We start from the raw sequence: 19,840 nt of genomic DNA on the forward strand, positions 1-19,840 counted from the left end.
AAGTTTTGGCACAAACCAAACGCTGGTCGGTGCATTAAAAATGCCCCCCCCTTCCGAGACGCCGGAACGTGCCCGCGGCCACCGCACCGACAACACAGCCACACTGTAACCCCATCATGGAGGTCGGCTACTCGGTTACTATTGTAGCCCGTTTCACCCGCGAGTTAAAAAAAAAAAAAAAAAAAAGGCGGTCCACTTACGGGCATGCTGAAAGTCAGTCCATCGTAGCGGTAGAGTTTGTGCGAGCCCTTCTTCAGCGCCGGGTCGATGATCAACTTGTAACTTCTCCAGTGGTGACTCCGCTTCTCCGCCGAGCCGCAGACGGGGTGACTGTCCATGCCGTTCGCCAAACCTGAAACGACAGGCAGCGACAAGGAGAGAAGAGCTATCGTTAGGCACACACACACACACACACACACACACACACACACGCACACAACAAAAAAAGAAGCTAAACCCGGTCCCGTTGCCAGCTCCCCCCCCCCCCCCGACACTTTAAACGTTACAGATGCATGGCTTCGGTGGTACAGCGGGGGGGTAACCCGAGAAAGAGAGAGCGAAAACGGGACCTAGCGTATATCCCAGTGACGGAAAACAGGCATTAGGAGGGCTGGAGAAAGAGGAAAAAAGAACAAGCTTACTTGAACTCTGCTTTCTGCCATGGTCTTCGTTCAATCTGTTTTTCTCCCCTGGCTTGGACATGGTTCGTCCGATCGAGGGGTTATTCTTTAATTGACGAAAAGACGAAGTCGCTTTCCTTTCGCCGCTCACATTTACATGATTTAGCTTGAAGAATACTGCCTCCTTTTCGGCGAGAGCCAACACATATTGTGTGCCTCTGGTCTGTAGCTTCTGTCTCTTCCACAATACACCGCTAGGCTTGCCCACCACCGACGCTAGCCGCACTTTCGCTATAAACTCGTGTCTGTTTCCGATGGTAATTTAATTATGACACAACCTTGAATGCAATTGTAATCTTTTAAACGACTCGGATGATCATGTTCGTGTGTCTAAATATTATTATTACGGATGTTGTAACGGCTCGGTGTCGTTAAATCTCTAAATCATGTTGTGTGGAATCTGTCGATTGCATTTACCCAAATGGCAAACACAGGATAGACACAGGGGCAATATCTGCTTAACTGCCCCTAACGGCAAATAAAAAATGCTTTGGTCGCAGGTTTTTGTTTTTTGTACAGACCTGTGGTCGGTCACTAATGCATACATGTCGGGCTGTTTAAAAAAAAAAAAGGAAAACAGTCAAATAGAGACACCGCTGCTTAGGAGCGAGTTGACTGCTAGTGTGAAATTACTCACAGATTAATATGCGATTATAATACGAAACTCGGTCGGTAACGAGTTGTATTTAACAGGCAAGCTAATGCTTGTAACCGTTGGAATGCGGCGGTTGTTTCTCTGTCAGTTAGTCTAATCCAGACCAACAAACTAGAGCCTAACCGTTGTGTTTGGCCCTCGCTTTTAAAACAGCTGTGGAGTTTTTAATTATAAAACCTTAACCCCGTATGGATTTCTCTTGTTTAATTATATTTCTAAACTGCATATTGTCGACAAAAAAATAAATGTTTTTTTTGTTTGACATTGCCTGGTGTTTTGCAGTGCTCGGGCAATTGGCTGGTTAACAGCGGCAGCTCAGCGGGCCAATCAGAGCGCAGCAGCAGAGGAGCTGTCTGCTATTAGAGGCACGGCTCAGGAGTCCTTCAACACAGAGCAGAGAGAGAGGGGGCCGAGCGCTCTCGGCAGCCATTTTCCTGAAACAGGACTCAATGGCCTATATGGGTTTCCTTTGTTCCAAAAGGGATCTTACACTTGATTTCCTCATCTCTCACGGACTATGATAAAATCTATGATTCCTCCTTTTAAAGGATTGAGAAGAAGGAAGAGAATGTACTGGATGTAATAGACCTGTGACATCTTGAGCCTTTTTTCCTCTGCCTGGAATCCATCTTTGTCTTAACTAGGTCATGGCACACCCATATAATAGTATTTATATTTCTTAAGTGATAAGAAACCAATGTTGTGAATAAACAGTTGTGTGATCTTGCAGATGTTAAATTAGGGGGGGGAACAGTTAAAGTGATGTCTGATTGTTTGGCATTGCACATATGGCCTTGTAGGATATGAGTAAGTTCAACTCTTTTATAATCATTTTCAATTTGTTTGCTTATTTATTCATGTAAAATGTGAAGCATGCAGTTACTGTTATTAAAATGTTTTAATGTCACTTTATCTACTAAGCTATCTATTTGATCACAGACATTTTGGCATCTGTAATAGACAACTTTATTCAAAATGTTCACTGGCATGCAGACATGTAGATATACAGCCTACAGTCCAGGTTATATGCCACTGCTCCTCAAAGGACAGAAAGCAGGCCATAATGGCCTTTTGCTAAATAGTTTATTGTGCTGCCTGGACATTTGTCTGTTGATTGATAACCCATTTGCTTTGATTAATGACTTAAAATACTTTCCTCTCACAACAGCAATGCTTAACACCCGTGGTGGCTTGTGTGCTGTAGACTACTCCTCCTACAACCGTGGAGACAACTTAAAGAACGATTGCGTTTGTGCTGTCCATTTGCCATATTACGACCAAATGCGTCCAAAGTGTAATCGTCGGCTTGACCTTGTTTCAAAGGCATATTTAAATGTATTTAGACGCCCAGTGAGAGAGCCTTTTACAGTTTCTACAACGGTTAAAAAAAATAGACTTTCAAACTTAAAGAGGAAACAGAGGGAAAACTCTTATGGTGAAAATATTTACCTCAGCACTTTGGTGAAATGCAGTTAACAGGCCTAAACGCAGGGGCAGAAGGAATGTTTTCAGCTCCATCTTCCGATCCTCTAATAATGGCATTAATAAGGGGTGGGATAGCATCTCCTGAAAAGGAAGGAATCCATTAGCACGAAAGATAGAAAGCTCTTTTGAAAACTTTTTTTTTTTGATCAGCAGGCATTGCCTCTCAGCCAGCGAATATGCATCTTCAAGCATCATATCTGTGTGGGCAATATGCAAACCATCTCCTCTCTCTCCTTGAAGACAGGATTGCAGTCAAGTAGGCAAACACCTCTTCAATTTCGACATTTCTAACTGAGCTATATCATATAAAACCAAGGAAATGTTGTTTTGAAAGGTAATGGATTTTGAGCTATTTCACTTTATTTGCCAATTTATGTCTAAATGTAGGTTTAATGTTATACAACAAGACAGACATGAACAATACATAATTGTGGTTAAAACGCTATCATCAAAACTGTATTGGCTTTTGTAATATGTATATATAATTCGTATTTTTGTTTGATATCGTAAACTTACAGTTTGCATTCAAAACATGTAATCCAAGTCTTAAACGAGGAAAGGAATCTTATGGGGAGAAATCTTGTAAATTTCACTGCTTCCCTTTATCCAAAGAGACCCTTTGGTGATAAGTAGGCTACACTTGCTTTGCTTTCTCTGCTGTTCTCTTGTCTCAAAATGGCTTCTTTGCAGACAAAGGAGAGTACTGTGCTGTAAAATGCTGCTGCGCCATAACTGGGAGAGGCTCGTTCACTCGGTGAGAGAGCCTCGCTCCGGGGACATTTCTCGGTGATACAACAGGAAGTCTTAACACCGACCGACGCATGGGGCGATTTCACTCGAATAGGTGTGTGTTTAACAAGAAGTTAAAAAAAGAAGAAAAACTGTCCACCGTGCGTAAAGGGAAGGAAACGTTGGGAACGTGGCGCGTTCAAGCTGTCGGTTACTGGGCTGACTCGCCCTGCAACGGCAGTAATCCGAGAGCTCTGGACTGTTGCCATGAGAGCTCGAGCGTGTTGTTGCAACCCCCACACTGCTATATAAGGTCATCAGGAATTCTCTGCAGCAGCCCTGTTGTTCTGTCTCTGGGTGAAAATAACACTGGGGATGCTTTCGGGCTTCAGCGCGTGCTCTGTAGCTCGAGAAAAAAAGTCCGGCGGATCTCTTGGACCGATTCTTTTTAAGTGCAACAGATCAGAAAATACTAACTCAAAAGATGCGTAAAGGAGTTGAAAAGAAGGGGGCCTTAATTCGGTTTTAAGGTGGGCCACTATACGGTGCCTTTTACGCACTCCCTTTTTTAGTGTGTGTGTGTGTGTGTGTGTGTGTGTGTGTGTAGCCTGGTGCTTGTGAGAACACACAGAATTGTAGTTGGTGTGTCAGAGGCCTGTTTTTCTTGTTATCCACTCCTAGCTCCGGCTGCCAAGTGCGCGCATTCCTCCATTTGCAGGTCACGAGGCTGCAGCCAGCACTCTCCTCTGTCCTAACCCTGCTTTCTAGATCCCCACCCCCCACCCAGTGCAATGGGGACACAATGTGAGGAAGGTTTTATGTATGTGACAAAGAGGAACATTTTGCGTTAAAATCCGCCAATGAGGTTATTTATAGGCCTTTGTTTAAAAAAAAAAAAGAGAGAGAAAAAAACACCTCTTCGGTGGGTTCGCCATTCAGCTTTGCGCGCCGCTGACAGACTGGAATATTCCACACAGAGGATTGGCCTCTCTTCTGCGGGACAGCTGTCTCTCTGCACGACGAAAAAAAACATTTTTTGACAAATGTTCTTTGTTTATTAATTGATGAAAGGGGGCTCTATACGTATGGATATTTTGTAGACTACATCTTCAGGACAATTTAATATCCTTTTTTTTTATATGCAACGTTATTCATTTGTTAGGCTACCAGTTTCACCTTGTAAGTCAAACAAGCACTTTTTGTACAATTATGCTGGTATTTTTCATAGCTTGTACTACACCGTACCGTTTTGTAGAACCTATTGGGGCACATGAGTACGGTTTTATGGCTTTTTCTATGGAGTCAGAATAGCAGGCAGTCAGGCAAACTGCTCTGCCCTTTGTTTCTCTTCCCATGTTTTCTCAGCCTTTTATTTTGACGGATTGTTCGCTGAATCAAATCAGGTATCCTACGTACTTTTTTTTTTTTTTTTTAATGTTTTTATTTTTTTTATCTATAGGTACACTCGCTTATTCAATGTTTTTTCATTGGTGGTAGGCTCCTGTATTTATTCTATTCAAAATATTGTCTTTTCTTCTTTCTAGGTCTTAAATATTTGCATATCTAGTGTATCATTAGTGTACTGTTCCACAGTAAGGCTTGTGATGTAGTCTCTTACTTGGCAATATTTTCACCTGTCTGTGTTCCTGAAATGTTTAAATAAATAGATTTATACCCTCATTCTTATGTTTTATTGTTTTGGGAATTGAAGCAGGTTGCTTTTCTTTTTTGATTGACATTAATTGTAATATCTACCTTTTTAATGATTTTAGGCCCATCTTTAAAACACTATTTTAGCCTATCATGATACGACACTAAATTACACAGTGAACTCAATTCATGCTGCATGGTGACATAGCTGAAGCAATTTGATAGGTGAAACTCCCTTTTAGTTATTGCAGTAAATGTGTGTGTATTCTGGCAAAATACTTGAAAGATTGCATGTTTTCTTAAAATATAGGCAAAGGAAAAAGCAGTGTCAGTTCATCCTCTTAAAGGGACAGCTTGCTCAAATTTTCCCCCTCCAACCCACTAACTGCATATTTTCCCACCCGAGACCACTGAAATCTAACCTTTAAATGTTCCTTTGTAGCTTACCTCAATACGAGTTTCACTGCCTTCATGGGAGAGAAAATGTTCCAGACCAGATACTGAACCAAGTGTAATCTCAAATACAAAATGTTTCTCTTGGCTCATTCTCTATGAACTAATCTTTCCTGGCACCCACTGTTAGTGATTTATGTAATTATAGCCATCATCGACTTGGCTGAGACATGTTCCTAATGTAAAAAATATCATTCTATTGCACATAGTGTAATGTACAAGAGCATTCTCAAATCATCCACTTTATTTGATATCCGGTAGTAACTGAACATGTCCAGTTGCTTTTGATCATAACTCACTGATAAGTTATTCTTCATGCCTTCAAGCAGCGCGTCTGCCTCGCACACCCACAGCCTCCCGGTCAATAGCAGCACATAGATGTTTTCACCTTATACTAAGGTAACCTACTGTACCTCAGAATGTCGTCTCCAAATCACTTTTTTTTGCTCATTTATTTGGTTTAATGCCGGATAAAGATGTCCGTACATTGCACCCTGGGATGAGAGAGAGAATAGTTTATCCTGCCGCCCCAATCTGTGATGTCACGGCTGTGTTCAGCCATACAGACTGAACAGATAAGTATGACTGACACATTGCTCGTAAAATACCTCTGGTGTAATACCTCACATTAAAAGGAAAACACAGGAATAAACATATCTACCAATTGCATGATTAGATTCTGCATATAGACTGGTTAATGGAGGTTTATTTTAAGGCTAAGAAATGTATATAATCAGATCCAAATTGATTTACGTGTCTGTGTGTATATATATATATATATATATATATTCCTCATTTTGGTTTCCCATGAATACAAGTGAGTGTTTCAGGTCAGTCCTCATGAACATGGAATCCCATGTATATTAGACTGATATTTAATGGATTACCATTGAAGCATTATTCCATATTGATTCAAACAGCCACGCATGGGAATGAAAAGGGTGGGCAACCCCAAATAAAATGCATACATTTGAAGAATTAGAGAGAAGTGAGGCAGCTGGTTTATTACTTTATATTTTGTGCTTCATTGAAAAAGGAGAAGAGGGGTTTGGCCATTTAGCAGTGTATGTTTCTGAGAAAGCAAGTTCTCAGGAGTAAAGAGCTCTGATGGAGGTACAAGCGACACACCCAGCGCATTCACTGTCATCAGAGCATGACCTCGCAGATACAAATCTAGAAATCTGTCAGCGTTTACAAAAACCTGCTGACTTAACTTCAGCATTAGAGGTGAATATTTTCAGTGTTATCTCTCTCTCTCACACACACACACTCTCACACACGCACACAGACACTCCTCTGTTGATGGAGGCAGTGCTTCAGCTTGAGTGCCCACCCAGAAAATGAAATAGGCATGCACATTCGATAGAGGAAGTGGACCAGCCAGACTCAACTGCTGCACATGTGCAACTCACTTATTCTAACCCAGAGATGCTTTCAGTGAGCAGACTGATAATAGGACAGGAAAAGTGTGTAGGGGGTCAATTGGAAACAGCTTCAATGTGACAGGAACAGGAAGTGGTGAACAGAGCGAGCTACCCGGTAAAACATGAGGTTTTTCTGTTCCTCTCTCTTGACACTGCCTGTACATCATCTCAGCCTTTCCAAAAATAGAGTCATTAAGCTTTGCTATGTATTTAACTTAAATCTGGAGGGAGTATCTTCAGTCCTGACCTGTCTGGCACCTGTTTGATTGTTTGGAAGCGAAATGACTGCTAATGGTACCACGAAAAGGGGAGACGAACTTAAAATTGTGATAGTGGGAGATGGAGGCTGTGGGAAGACATCTCTTCTGTTGGTTTATGCCAAAGGTGATTTTCCTGAGGTAAGCAAGATTATATAATGTACTTCATGTCTTGATATTAAATATGAATTTAACATATATTTGTCTTATTATTTATCGAAAGTCTAATAATGTTGAAATTTGAACTTGAGAATTTATAAATGGGCAGAAATATAGAAGAATATAAAATATACAGTATGGTTGTATCATGAACATCTTTCTCTTGTGTATCAAAAACAGAAATATGCACCTTCAGTGTTCGAAAAATACACCACCACTATCTCTCTCGGAAGAAAAGAGATAAAGCTCAACCTGTATGACACAGCTGGTAAGACCATCAAAACTCACCTCAATGTTGACCATGGTTGATTATTATTTCTTTGACTGTTTTTACATTTCACATTATAAGGAGAGTACAGTATAGAAACATAGTCCAGATAAACAAAACATACCTGTATATTCACGCAGATTGCCGTCAGTTTTATATGTTTAAAAAAATATAAGTTCAGACATCCTCCCACTGTGTGTCTTTATCTTGATTTGCTTAAACTGACACACACCAGTAAGTGGTAACGGTCCATGTTTACGTCAGAGCATCGTCTCTCAGGAACTGACCAGCTGTTTGCATTTAGTGACTACTAATATTCTGGAATCAACTTCAGAGGCAAATTCAGTGAGAGAGTGTTTCTTACCCCCCAAACAAGACAGAAACCCACATCAAGTGAAATCCTCTTATTCCTCCTGATTTAATGTTGAATTTAACAGGTTTTTAAATTGTATTTTTATTTTATTTTTATTTAGCAACAACCAATAATAGAGTCAGACTAATATTTATTGTACTATATATTATCACTAATAGTTTACTATAAAAAAACAAAAAACAACACTCAGGGTGTTTGAATAAAATTGTGTTTATATTTGGTGTTTATGGATTGAAAACTGTACCAGTCGTACCTAACTTCAGGTATTGATTTTAAGTATAGCAGCTTTACTCCAAACTGCTGTATTTCTGTGGGGCAATAAACGTGAAGTTCCTATCAGAACGGAGCAGTTTTTAAAGTCATTTAATTTCCAGGACAACCCATGACACTTATCTTTGCAGTTGCAGCAGGGTGCCTTACATCAGCGTCAAAGGAAGCTGAATCCAGGATGTGGTTTTATACATGTGCCCCAACGTCATAACATACTTCATATCTTTGTGTTCAGGCTGCAGACCACTTCTTGTTTAGTGTACATGAATTGTTACTTACAATTGTGTGCACGCTGTTACACGTATCAGCTAACAGTGGTGTTGTTTGACATTCTTTCTTTCTTTCAGGTCAGGAAGACTATGACAGATTACGGCCGCTTTCATACCAACAAGCCGATCTGGTTTTAGTTTGCTTTGATGTGACCAACCCCACCAGCCATGAGAATGTCCTGATAAAGGTGATCATTTCTTATCGTGCATTATCAACGGGCCAAGATACAGTTTCAGGTTTCCTGTTAAACCTGTGTGTGTGTGTTAATGATTGTTAGTCTGTTGGCTGCATTCTTGTCGCTATGATTAACTCATGCGACTGAGCCTGCATGTGGACATTGACCCCCCTGTGCATGCAGTTAGGAATCAATGCTGTGCTGGGACGTTCTCTTCTCTGAATGCTGTTAAAGAGTGTCACCCTGAAGCACAAAGTGTGATGTTAAAAAGAGCAGACATACAACGCCTCAGATCCTTAAAGTCTTATTTTGTACACCCAGTGGCACCCAGAGGTGAAGCACTTCTGTCGGGACACTCCGGTCATCCTGATTGGCTGCAAGACAGACCTCAGGAAGGATAAAGAGTGTGCCAGGAAGCTCAAGGCCATGAACCAGGCTCCCGTCACTTACACACAGGTACGGTAAGGAGTGTTCAGACATTTTGTGATCTATATAAACAGGCCTTATGCTTGAGGTTACAGGATGTAAACTACAATGTGCAAGAGGAAGCGCGCTAACCAGAACCTAAAACCACACCTAAATACTACAGCTTCAGTGCAGCGAGACATGTCTTCCAAAAGTACATTAATCAGCTTACAAAGACTAATCCTTGGTGTTAATGTTGGCTGGCTTTGGGTTGTAGGGTGAGGAGACCCGGCAGCAGATGAACGCAGAGCTCTACCTCGAGTGTTCGGCCAAGTATCAGGAGAACGTGGAGGACGTTTTCAGGGAGGCAACCAAAAGGACTTTGGCCTTTAATCGAAAACGAAAGAACTGCAAGAGGAAGAAGCAATGTGTAGTTTTGTGAAGTCAGAAGAACTGACTCTTAAGGACTCTACTCGCTTCTTTGTTTGTGGAAAACCATTCATTCACATTGCGAGTGGTTAGACATTCAGAGACCAAAGATGCTCTGCGTCTCAGTGTGGAAGCAGCTGAATGAGCACTGCTTCAGAAAGGTCTGACTAGTCCCCGTATGTTTTGGGCCTCACTGCATCATCAGTCCTTGCAAGAAGCAGCAGGTTTGTATCGCATTCCAATGTATTTTTGTATGACATTTTTTGTACTTTTGTACAGTTTCCAAACCTGTGTTTTATTGAAATGTACATCTATTAGAGGAAGTTAGTTCTTGTATTGTCAACTCAGATTTAGATTAATGGAATTGTCAATTTAAAATGTCTGGATCTGGTTTAAAAGCTGCAAGTAGATAACAGATTCCCAGACAGAATAGTTCAAATACATCATGGTACTGTAGCTTTAACAGTCTTGAGAAAGAAAACCTTGATCAACAGCCAACAGGGTTAGTTCATTTCCAGTGAAACTGAACACCAATCTGTCTTGTGGCTGTGTCGACGTGAAGCAGGGCTCTTTTCTTCACCAACAGCGCCCACTAGTGTCAGGAAAACGAAATGTGTGTTTAGATATTTCCCCACACAGTGAAATGTAAATAAATACATGTTCTTTCTGTCCCATTGCATAATAACCAGAGACATGGCAAAACATGTAATTAGGTGTTTAATTATTAATATATATTTTTTTACAACAATGTACACAGATTGAGAAATTGTCCACTGTCTTTGTTACTGATCATACTCAGGCACCAGTTACAGTCTAGAAATGAACGATGAAAACATTGTTCATCAGCTACATCGTAAAAATGAGGAAATCAAGTTGTTTTGTGCGTTCTGGCAGCTTTCGCATCAAATGTAACATTTAGGTCTGTAACTCAACGTGTCGCAATTTTCCCTCAATAAAAGTAACATGAAATATTGTGATTCTCTTCAGCACGATGACTTTCTGGTAATTGACAAAGAAGCGCTACCGTCTTTGGATTTTTCAAAATAAAAGTCTTTTTTTTTGCTGCGACAGGCTGGAGGGAGAATAAGGCATTAGAGATCCAACACTGCTGACAAACACACACACACACAAAAAAACTCTACTTTCAAACAAGCATGAGACAGGAAGCAGATGACACTACAGTCAACTAGGGCAAAAGCTCCAGGATTGGCCAGAAGTTAATTCATACAAATACTTTATTTCGTACATTGATTGGAAAAACAACAACCGAGCAGTTTCAATCAGTCTGTGTCTCGGTCTCACAGTACCAGCACTAATAGCAGCATTTGATACTTTTCTGCAACATCACGTAACAAGATGGGAACTACCAGCATGTTCTTCGTTTCAGCACAGTAATGAGAAACCTCTGTGCATGGCTTTGTGATAAACTTGAAGAGTTAGACCATTAGTGAAACAGATAAACCTAGACATTACAGTTAGTTAGCATTAAGTTAATGAGAACATAGAAGTGTTAGTGAGGAGGTCCCATGAAAACCCTCCTTAATCCTCACGGGGAACAACTGTTGTTTTGTAGAGACAGTATAAGTGTTTATGTCTGTGTTCAGGTAACCCAGTTTAGGCGTTAAATAATAAATAATAAAGTTATGGCTTTTGCAACCGCTGCCAGAAGGGAGAAAATGTTGCATTCCCTTGAAGTCCTTACTCTTTTGAGGAACCAAAAAAAAGACACCAGAAGATTTGTTTTTGAAATTGAAAGGCAGTCAAGTATCAGGTTGTTATTTTTGAAGTTGTCGACCTACAAGTCTTGTAAAAAAAAAACACTCGTTAGCAGTGAAATAGCACGACAGGGAGTTCACAACTACACATAACACATTACATCATTCTAGAAATGACGTGCCAAGTTGATCGTGTCCAAAGCCAGAGACGGTACATGGACAGGTTTGAAGTACATGACAGACGTTAGGTCTTCAAAAGGCAAACTATATTCTGTTCCGTTGATCGACGCTACCGGCCCTCTTTCGGTTGCATATGATTTGAAGAAAAAGGCCCTCTGACGGACTCATGCGCTGACACAAACACACTCTTCCTGTACAGGATAAATTGACAAACCGTTCCGTCTACCAGGTGAACACCACTTTGTGTTGTGACTTACTGTGCAGCAACACCAATGCAAAGTCATTAGAAAGCAGAAGCCAGTGTTTGGGGGGAGGGGGGGGAGGGGAAGATGCTGCTGCCATCAAAGCCTGAGAGAAAGAGTGGTTTCAGCTTCGTCTTCTCCTGGCTGATCGTACTGTATATTACTGGCCGTCTGGAAGGATCTGAGGAGGGGGTTGTTTTTTCTTTGTCTCAGTCATTTTTTTGCATTTTTTCCTGGTTTTTCTGAAGCTTTTGGTGGACGACTTTTAAAGTGGTGAGAGAATTCCCCAGGAACAGGACGAGAAATGTCAGTGCCAGCATAAATACCTGGAAGAAAAGGGAGAACAAAAAAAAAAAAAAACTGACTTTAACGGGCTTCGTCACAGGTCATTTCAATAAAGAAATGGAGTTAAATATGTGTGCTGCACCAGCCTGATGCAGACAAACTTTCCCTGCACTTATTTTGACTTAAACTCATATCACCAACTCTGAATATGGCCTGACGTGTGAATGTGACGACACTGCTTAGAAATAGAAAAGGCGAAATGCAATAATTATGTAAAAAAAGAAGCCCGTCAAGCTTTTTCCTTTTCACCAAACAATATAATTCTGTCTCGACATAACTCTTTTACATTTAAGCAATGTATCTGCCAGTGGGATCCTTACTTGCCACTCCTTACAGTCCTCAAGTCCTCCCAGGCGAAACAGGGTCACCGAGTTGTAGAGCTGCCAAAACTGTGCAGGAAGAGGAGGCATTATCTTTCTCAGTGTTGCCGTGTGATCCGGTTGCACAAGCAACTTTCGCTTTGAACACATGCGTTTAATGCAGATTGAACACTCAACAATGCATGCAGGTGTAACATGGATCGTAAAGTCGTAAAAGGTTTCGACTTACATGGCCAAAAAAGAGGAATGGCAAAAGGAAAGTGAGGCCTCTCCACATCCAGGACTGAAATCCCTCTGCAGAGACACAAGAGTGTAACAGCGACCTCGGGACAACGCGACACAGAATACTAAATAAATGGAGGCCATGTCGGTACAAAGTTGTCAATTAGAGATGGTTGTGGAAGCAAAATTCACTGAAGCACTCAAACGTCTGCTTGTTAACAACTGTCTCCGTCTCCGACCTTTACCCTATTTTTCCAGACATGGTGTTGCAGATGGCTCAAGAGTTCAAACGAAATGACTACCGCCAAAAATAGCGTACAACTCACCCACTGTGAGGTCCAGCTGATTTCTCTCCCCCAAAGTCCGCAGCCGGTATAAGCAGCCGCTCTGGTAGTAATACTGGAGGAACTGAACGAAGCCTGGAGGACAAACGGGTTGCAAATATGACAAGATGACCACACAGACAACACTGTGAGGTGATGAACAGATCAATAAGGTTCACATAATCAGACTCATATCTCAGTGCTGGAGAGGAAAACTGCTTTACAGGACTAGCATCAGCTCATCAGATGATATTTTAAACTAATAAAAACGTAAACAGCAGCTTGTAATGTGAAGCTTTGACCACCAACATTGGATCATTATGTTCTCAAGACAAAACAAAAAGAGTCACATTGTCTCAGTTTAGGCTGAAGCTTGTTTTCGAATGAACATCCGTCTGTTTCGACATTTACTTCTCACCCAAAACTCCAACCACAGAGCTGCATCACATCGCTTACCCAGTCATACACGAGTCTTCATGTGATGTACTAGATGAGGACCGTAACCACCAGTGTGAGCAACACGACTTCTGTTTTCTGGTGGAAAGAACTGTTGCAACCTTTTATAAAAGGCAACGATTCTCAGCAGGCGAGCGAGGAAGTAATCTACAGTCTGACGTCTGTGTGACACAGAAGGGTTCATGTCTTTATCTAATTAGATCTGAACACATCAAGATGCCAATTAATCCACTGCAATTGAGTCCGCTTGAGGAAAGTCGTGTTTACTTCCTCTAAATATGTTTAGATGTCGAGCAACTATAAGCTTCCCTGACGGTTCACTGTAGCTGAACAAACTGTTGCAGGTGATCCTGGAGCTGCTCTGGCTTTGGTCTACTGTCGTACCGATGTGAGACAGAACGACAGCATCTGAGGCGAGAACACAGTCCGAGTGGCGTTTTGAACTCTTGCACAAACAGCAAATTGTTAGAAGATGTTCTATTTAGATTGGGGCTCTGTCGTCTGTTACGTTGTAGCGTAAAAGTCCAGACTCGAAACATGAACGCAAGTTCAACATTTTCTTATCTCCTCTTTGTTATTCAATGGCGAAGAGCAACATGCAAAACGTTCGAGACACTTTGAACTTACACCATTTGCTGACAACTATTTACTAACCAAGCAAGAAAATAATTGGCAGATTAATCAATGCTGAAAAAAGAATCATTAGTTGCAGCCCTACATTCGGGTATTCATTAGGGGGAAGAGAAAAACGCAAAGATGCATATGTAACAGTAGTTGTCCTTTATCTCCTCCAGCTGTCACCGATGATGTAATACTGACTGACAGCACATGGCCTCAAATGTCCCAAAGTGTGGCTACACTTGACCAAAGTCAACAAAGACCCCGTGAAATGCAATGTTGGTCATGAGACAACAGAAGGAGGGACTGCATGTTCCCTTTTTATACAACCGCACATCACACCAAAGGAAGAACTGACTGCTGCTTTTTGAGAATTAACCGCCTCATGTTTGGTAAGAAAATAAAATGATTCCGCCAAACACACTTAATAAATAGATTCAATGCAGATACGACTAAAGTACATCAAACACAAACCCTAATCTCCACATAAATGTTTCTGGTTATGACCCAAACATTATGACCCGGAGAGCCTTCACGGCAACGTAACAAACAGATTCACTTCTTACTCTGATAGATGGAGAAGGCGAGGAACTGGCTCCTGAACCTCTGGTACATGGGCCCCTCTGGCCTAGGACACGACACAAGGGTAAACAAAAACAAAATAAAGGAACTGTGGCCTGTATCGTCTTTACCTGTACGTGTTGATATGAAGGCTGAAAACAACGTCGCACTGAGAAATCAAAGACAGAAACTCACCAGGTGAGCATCACACCCGACAGAAAGGTGGACACGTAATGGTGAGACACCCACCAACCTTTGATCCTAGAAAGCATAAAAAAGGAGAAGAAGAAGACCCGGTTATTAAAAAAAATTGCTCCAATCATAGAGAAATCATGACTCTGAACAAGTGCGCTCCGGTGGTTTTACTTCACAGCCTCTGGATCGACGGCACAACGTACCTGGAGCCGTTGCTCATGAGGATGCTTTCCCTTATGGTCAGTGTGCAGTAGTACCACACCAGCAAAAAGTTGAAGATTTCATCAGTGACTCTAAAATGAAATAGCGAGACACTCATAAGATTTGAATAAGTAAGTAATCAACAGTAGTGATCATGGGGAAAAGGTTTTCTCACCGATAGTTGAGCAAGAAGAGGCAGGTTATTGCTCCGAACATCAGGATTATCGTCATATAAAGCTTGAACTTCTCATACTCGTCTTTGTAGGCAAACCTATGTGAATAGATTGAGATCAAAATGAAGATGGAGCAAACACAAATCCAAAGTCTAAACCGTGGTTGTTCACACCGTCCTGAAGGCTGAATACTTTACATACTTTGCCTGGTTGCTGAGAAGCGTTACGTTCACGTTGCCGAGGACCAAATTCAGGTACAGCCTGAAAACACACACAAAAAAAACAACTATTCACCGATAATATTCACCGTCTAATGTTGAGTGAATTGCCGACAAGCAAAAGTACTGACCCGTTTCTCTTTGGCAAGTATGCTTCCATATCAAAAAACACGTTTTCTTTTTCTTTAATTTGTAATCTGATATCCGTAATTTGTTCCAATTCTTTCTCGTCACATGTCTGTGAACCCCTACGGCGAAAAGACAACATGAGCAGTGGAATAATTATTGTTTTGCCATTTAAAAAAAATTACAAGGAAATTGTTTATCTTCTAAACATTTGGTAAGCCCCAAACCAATGATGCAGTATACCGACTGTGGTGTGAGTAAGTGATCTGTTGAATGCAGTTTTCCTTCCCGATCAGAGAACACTTACTTGGTCAGGCTGCGCCTCAAGTCTTTCAGGCATTTCCTCTGTTTACTGATGGCACCGCTGCATGTTGTCTGAAGGTTGGTGAGCTCCTCGAGCTTCTGTCTGTAGATTTTGTGAGTTTCCTAGTCGACAAACAAACACACGAGGTGAGCGGAGGGAATCTGGAACGACTAAAAAGTAACAGGCGATAAGATGGACAAATGTGCCTTTCCGCACTCACAAATGTATCACAAAGAAGTGCCGATGGGTGATTAACGTACATTGAATGTCATATTGAAAAGACTTCTTAGAAAGACCAAAATGCTTCTTCATCTTGCACAAATCTTTGCCTCGTCAATGGACAACACGGAAGAGCTTGAACAGAGTCTCTATTCAGCAGAGATAGAAATGCTTCAGCCTGTGAAGTCTTGCTTGACCTTTCCGTCAGAACAGAAACAGCCCATGATGCTGTAAAATACATATTTCGGTATGTAGAACATAGCTTCCCCCCCCCCCATCAGCACTGGTTTATGACACCGAGTGTGTGGAGGTGAGGACGCATCGTCAGCAGAGATGATACTGTGGTCCTGTGAGACCTGTCGTTGATGTTCAAATGTACATAACATACACCATCTTTGACAGTAAATTGTATCTGATGCAAACCACCAAAAAAAAGTTTAAATAAAAAAAGCAAACTGCCAGCTGATCGCACTAGAAACTGTTTTCTATGCAACCACATATGTCACATGGCAGTTCTGTTATACCCACAATTTTAACACGTACATGGCCATTTAACGTTTACCACAATCAACAGTGTGCAAGTCTCTTCAAACCTTAGATGTAGGATCGATGCACACATGTACAAAACCAGCAATCAGAAAGGAAGCAACAGACAATGAATGTGAGACCGTGTCAGTGCAGGTGAGATATTTCACACTAGTTCTTCACCAGAATGTGTAATTTAAGGACATCCCCGAACAGTTGACAGTCACTTTCATCATCTCTCCCTACGGATCAGCTCCAGATTTTAAATGATGGCACAACAGGCCTACGTCTCAGTAGTCTGATGAGCAGAGAGCAACACCACAGACGACATGATGCTATACTACACCTCAAAGTGAACTGTATTCTTTCCTTTTATCGACTTCTTCTTACATTATTCAAGTTAGCTAGCCTGCTATAGCGTGGTAATGGTGAACGACGATGCATTCGATGTCTAAGACTTTATTAACTCGAGCAACAGCGGGAAGTTGCCTTTAAAAACCCTCTGTGCAACTTTGGTATCAATCACGTAACGTCAACATTGATCAATCGAGCAATACCACGCTCTGTTGTTAGCTAAGTTACTGTAGCGTTAGCTGCTCGTTAGCCGCAATACAAGAAACATGCTACATGCTACAGCCAGCAATCTACGATTCTCTCGTTGTAAAGTCGTCTGTCACCTGTAATTGTTGATATTCCTCGTCTATTTCCTCCCACTCCGTCTGAAACTTCGGTTTGGACATTGTGGTCCAGTAGCTGATGCGAGAGGAGAGGAGAGCAGCTTCACAAGATTTCACTCTCTCCCCACCACCAGGGCTGACTGTCAACTCGTAAGCTTTTTTTTAAATGGGCCGTAAAGAGCATGCGCATGCCGTAACTACTCGGCCTCTGATTGGCTTGCTGCTCCTTTGCCGTGATTGGTTGGGTTGATATCAGAATATCAGGATGAGCCAATCAGAGGCCGAGTAGGGCGGATCAGAGTGCCTCTATAATAATATGATAATATATAATATAACCACTGTCCGGACAACCGTTGAGCCTGTAGACTCTAAATACAATTTTTTTTTTTAAATACAAAAAATACAAAATTAGTAGACTTTTTAGCACCAAAGTTACCGCACACACTTCTGTTGCCAGGATACAGCCAATGTTTAGACCCCTCTAGGTTGCGACACCAGCTATAAACGTTAACCACTTTGTCTTAAGTGTCCTGCGTTTACAAGTGGATTCAGTTTAATTAAGTCATCTGCTTGGACACATTGCTAAGGTACGAGTACTTTGCTTTAAATTAGTGTTTGATGTCCTAATTTTGCCAGTGTTAGGTTAACTTACACCGTATAGTAGCGTTAACATACTAACGTTAACAACTTTCGTTGTTCAAGCTTTATCCTAAATGTCAGTTCATGTGCATAACATCCTAATTTTTGTTTTAAATCAGTACTGTCTTTATGAATTAAATAAATAGGCATGCTCTCACGATATGTACACATGTTAATGTATACCATAGGCTGTAATAATAGAATAGTTAAAGCTATGTGCTGTTTTTGTCTTAACTATTTTGTTTTTAGTGAAACTTTCCTCTTATGTGCTCACATTTCCTCCACATGACATATTATTTATGTTATCGGTATTTTTTTAATCAAGCTACTCCCAGTCATGCCATTCCTTAAAAGATGTCCAACAAATCAGCCACCGTCAACATTGTTGGATGCAAAGTCACAGAAATGTGGACTGCGGTGCACAGTTTTCTCAGGCAATGGAGATGAATACAAAGGAGAGTGGCTGAACAACAAGAAGCATGGTGAGATACTTTTTCATGTGAGCTTCTACTGAGTTACATATACATTTGTAAACACGTATTTATAACCGTGTCATAATGTTTGCTTATTATTTTTTTCAAGGGAAGGGAACTCAGATTTCGAAGAAGTCTGGGACCATGTATATTGGAGAATGGACATTTGGGAAACCCGATGGATATGGTACCCTCAGTGTGCTGCTTCCAGAAACAAAAGAGAATGCAACGAAGTACTGTGGTGGATGGAAAAATGGAAAGAAGCATGTATGTATTTGATATGCTGTTATACATGCACACTGTAACACATCTATGTACACTCTGTGATATATTGTGCATAATCTTCTATGTCATACCTTAGGGGTATGGGATGCACTTCTACAAAGGCTCAGCTGTTTATGAGGGGGAGTGGAGCGAGGGCCATCGAAGTGGCTGGGGAAAGATGTGGTATGAGAGTGGAGATATCTATGAGGGAGAGTGGATGAAGGATAAGAATCATGGACAGGGCACCATCCTATTTGGTAAGCCCACTTTACATTTTTTAAAACTCTAAAATAGATTATAGTTTAGTAAGGCTAAATGGTGGGTTTTAAAATGCGACTTTCCAACTTGTGTCCAAGCAAATGGAAATTGGTTTGAAGGCACCTGGCGGGATGGCAAGAAGAACGGTAATGGAAAGTTCTACTATTCTGACAAAGGCCAGATTTATGAAGGCCTTTGGTTGGATGGAGTGGCAAAGTGTGGGACCCTGTCTGATTTTGGGAGGAATGAAGCACCGGCACCGACACAGTATCCGATTCCCCAGGTACATTTTCACTGCGGATACTTTGGCAGCGGTCTGTAACCACTTATGTGGCCCAATCAAATAATCCTTTGATTTGACAAAGCACTGTACAATGCATTATGGTGGATTCAAATATGAACATATCTTCTTTTTTTTTTTCAAGCTACAACTGGTGGACATGCAGTTGGTTTTAAGTGAAGCCAAGTCAGCCTACCTTGAGAGGATCAACAGCAAGTTTCCACTCCATGACACACTCACAGGGAAAGAATAAAAAAAGAAAATAAACGGCATGATGGTATTCAGCTCCAGTTTTGTCAAAAATATTTAACAATAGTGATATAATTAAACATTAATCAATACTACCAACACAGAGGATTAAATTCAATACTAGTATACGTGGAAAATCCAAATGACATATCCAATTAATTTGTCTTGTAAGGTCTGATCAAGTATTAGCCATTACTGTATACAGACTGTTAACTCAGATTGATCAGTTTTATAAATTATTGAGCATGCTGAAAACAACAAGCTAACTCAGGATATGTGAGACAAGTGGTGCTCAAAATGAATCAATCCAGCCTCAGGGTGATAAACTGTTATGCATCTTTATGAATCTTTACACTTTTCTATGTATGACTTACT

The 19,840-nt window shown here is 41.1% G+C and overlaps 4 protein-coding genes across 11 annotated transcripts in view; 2 read left to right on the plus strand and 2 right to left on the minus strand.

The window, feature by feature from the left end:
* setd1ba (SET domain containing 1B, histone lysine methyltransferase a) overlaps positions 1-7,913 on the minus strand; it is a 20,795-nt gene extending 12,882 nt beyond the window's left edge. Inside the window, exons 1-3 of one of the 8 annotated variants that reach the window (XM_076088803.1) lie at positions 3,337-7,910; positions 2,785-2,901; positions 201-352 (exon numbers count right to left, since the gene is read on the minus strand). In XM_076088803.1, coding sequence (XP_075944918.1) covers positions 201-338 — 138 coding nt within the window. In that variant the 5' untranslated portion in view covers positions 339-352; positions 2,785-2,901; positions 3,337-7,910. Of the gene's footprint in view, positions 1-200; positions 450-641 lie in introns of those variants that run through there. The other 7 variants (XM_076088778.1, XM_076088811.1, XM_076088786.1 and 4 more) reach the window with 7 other exon arrangements.
* On the plus strand, positions 6,642-10,668 carry rhof (ras homolog family member F). The gene is made up of 5 exons (XM_076088913.1): positions 6,642-7,474; positions 7,673-7,760; positions 8,751-8,860; positions 9,170-9,304; positions 9,531-10,668. The coding sequence occupies exons 1-5, from the start codon at positions 7,358-7,360 to the stop codon at positions 9,693-9,695; spliced, it is 615 nt and encodes a 204-aa protein (XP_075945028.1). The 5' UTR covers positions 6,642-7,357; the 3' UTR covers positions 9,696-10,668.
* tmem120b (transmembrane protein 120B) lies at positions 10,387-17,455 on the minus strand. The gene is made up of 12 exons (XM_076088876.1): positions 17,303-17,455; positions 15,885-16,003; positions 15,583-15,699; positions 15,435-15,494; positions 15,236-15,331; positions 15,063-15,152; positions 14,860-14,925; positions 14,670-14,731; positions 13,033-13,125; positions 12,714-12,778; positions 12,485-12,553; positions 10,387-12,145 (listed from the first exon to the last, which is right to left on the minus strand). The coding sequence occupies exons 1-12, from the start codon at positions 17,363-17,365 to the stop codon at positions 12,029-12,031; spliced, it is 1,017 nt and encodes a 338-aa protein (XP_075944991.1). The 5' UTR covers positions 17,366-17,455; the 3' UTR covers positions 10,387-12,028.
* Positions 17,456-18,278: 823 nt separating this feature from the next.
* On the plus strand, positions 18,279-19,652 carry morn3 (MORN repeat containing 3). The gene is made up of 5 exons (XM_076088927.1): positions 18,279-18,423; positions 18,524-18,681; positions 18,776-18,935; positions 19,035-19,219; positions 19,362-19,652. Exons 1-5 carry the CDS (start codon positions 18,279-18,281, stop codon positions 19,467-19,469), a joined length of 756 nt encoding a protein of 251 aa, XP_075945042.1. The 3' UTR covers positions 19,470-19,652.
* Positions 19,653-19,840: the final 188 nt, after the last annotated feature.

The sequence above is a fragment of the Anarhichas minor genome, unplaced genomic scaffold (genome assembly GCF_050575085.1).
Source record: "Anarhichas minor isolate MPS153535 unplaced genomic scaffold, ASM5057508v1 ptg000002l, whole genome shotgun sequence".
In the NCBI taxonomy this organism is placed as follows: Eukaryota; Metazoa; Chordata; class Actinopteri; order Perciformes; family Anarhichadidae; genus Anarhichas; species Anarhichas minor.

Bases quoted from the DNA above. Each gene is read 5' to 3' on its own strand.
- morn3 (XM_076088927.1), top strand. From the start codon at position 18,279: ATGCCATTCCTTAAAAGATGTCCAACAAATCAGCCACCGTCAACATTG. The intron at 18,682-18,775 runs GTATGTATTTGA...GTCATACCTTAG, and splicing joins GGAAAAATGGAAAGAAGCAT to GGGTATGGGATGCACTTCTA. The intron at 18,936-19,034 runs GTAAGCCCACTT...CTTGTGTCCAAG, and splicing joins ACAGGGCACCATCCTATTTG to CAAATGGAAATTGGTTTGAA.
- rhof (XM_076088913.1), top strand. From the start codon at position 7,358: ATGACTGCTAATGGTACCACGAAAAGGGGAGACGAACTTAAAATTGTG. The intron at 7,761-8,750 runs GTAAGACCATCA...TCTTTCTTTCAG, and splicing joins CAACCTGTATGACACAGCTG to GTCAGGAAGACTATGACAGA. The intron at 9,305-9,530 runs GTACGGTAAGGA...TTTGGGTTGTAG, and splicing joins CTCCCGTCACTTACACACAG to GGTGAGGAGACCCGGCAGCA.
- tmem120b (XM_076088876.1), bottom strand. From the start codon at position 17,365: ATGTCCAAACCGAAGTTTCAGACGGAGTGGGAGGAAATAGACGAGGAA. The intron at 14,732-14,859 runs GTGAGTTTCTGT...GTCGTGTCCTAG, and splicing joins TCGGGTGTGATGCTCACCTG to GCCAGAGGGGCCCATGTACC. The intron at 13,126-14,669 runs GTAAGAAGTGAA...TTTGTCCTCCAG, and splicing joins CGCCTTCTCCATCTATCAGA to GCTTCGTTCAGTTCCTCCAG.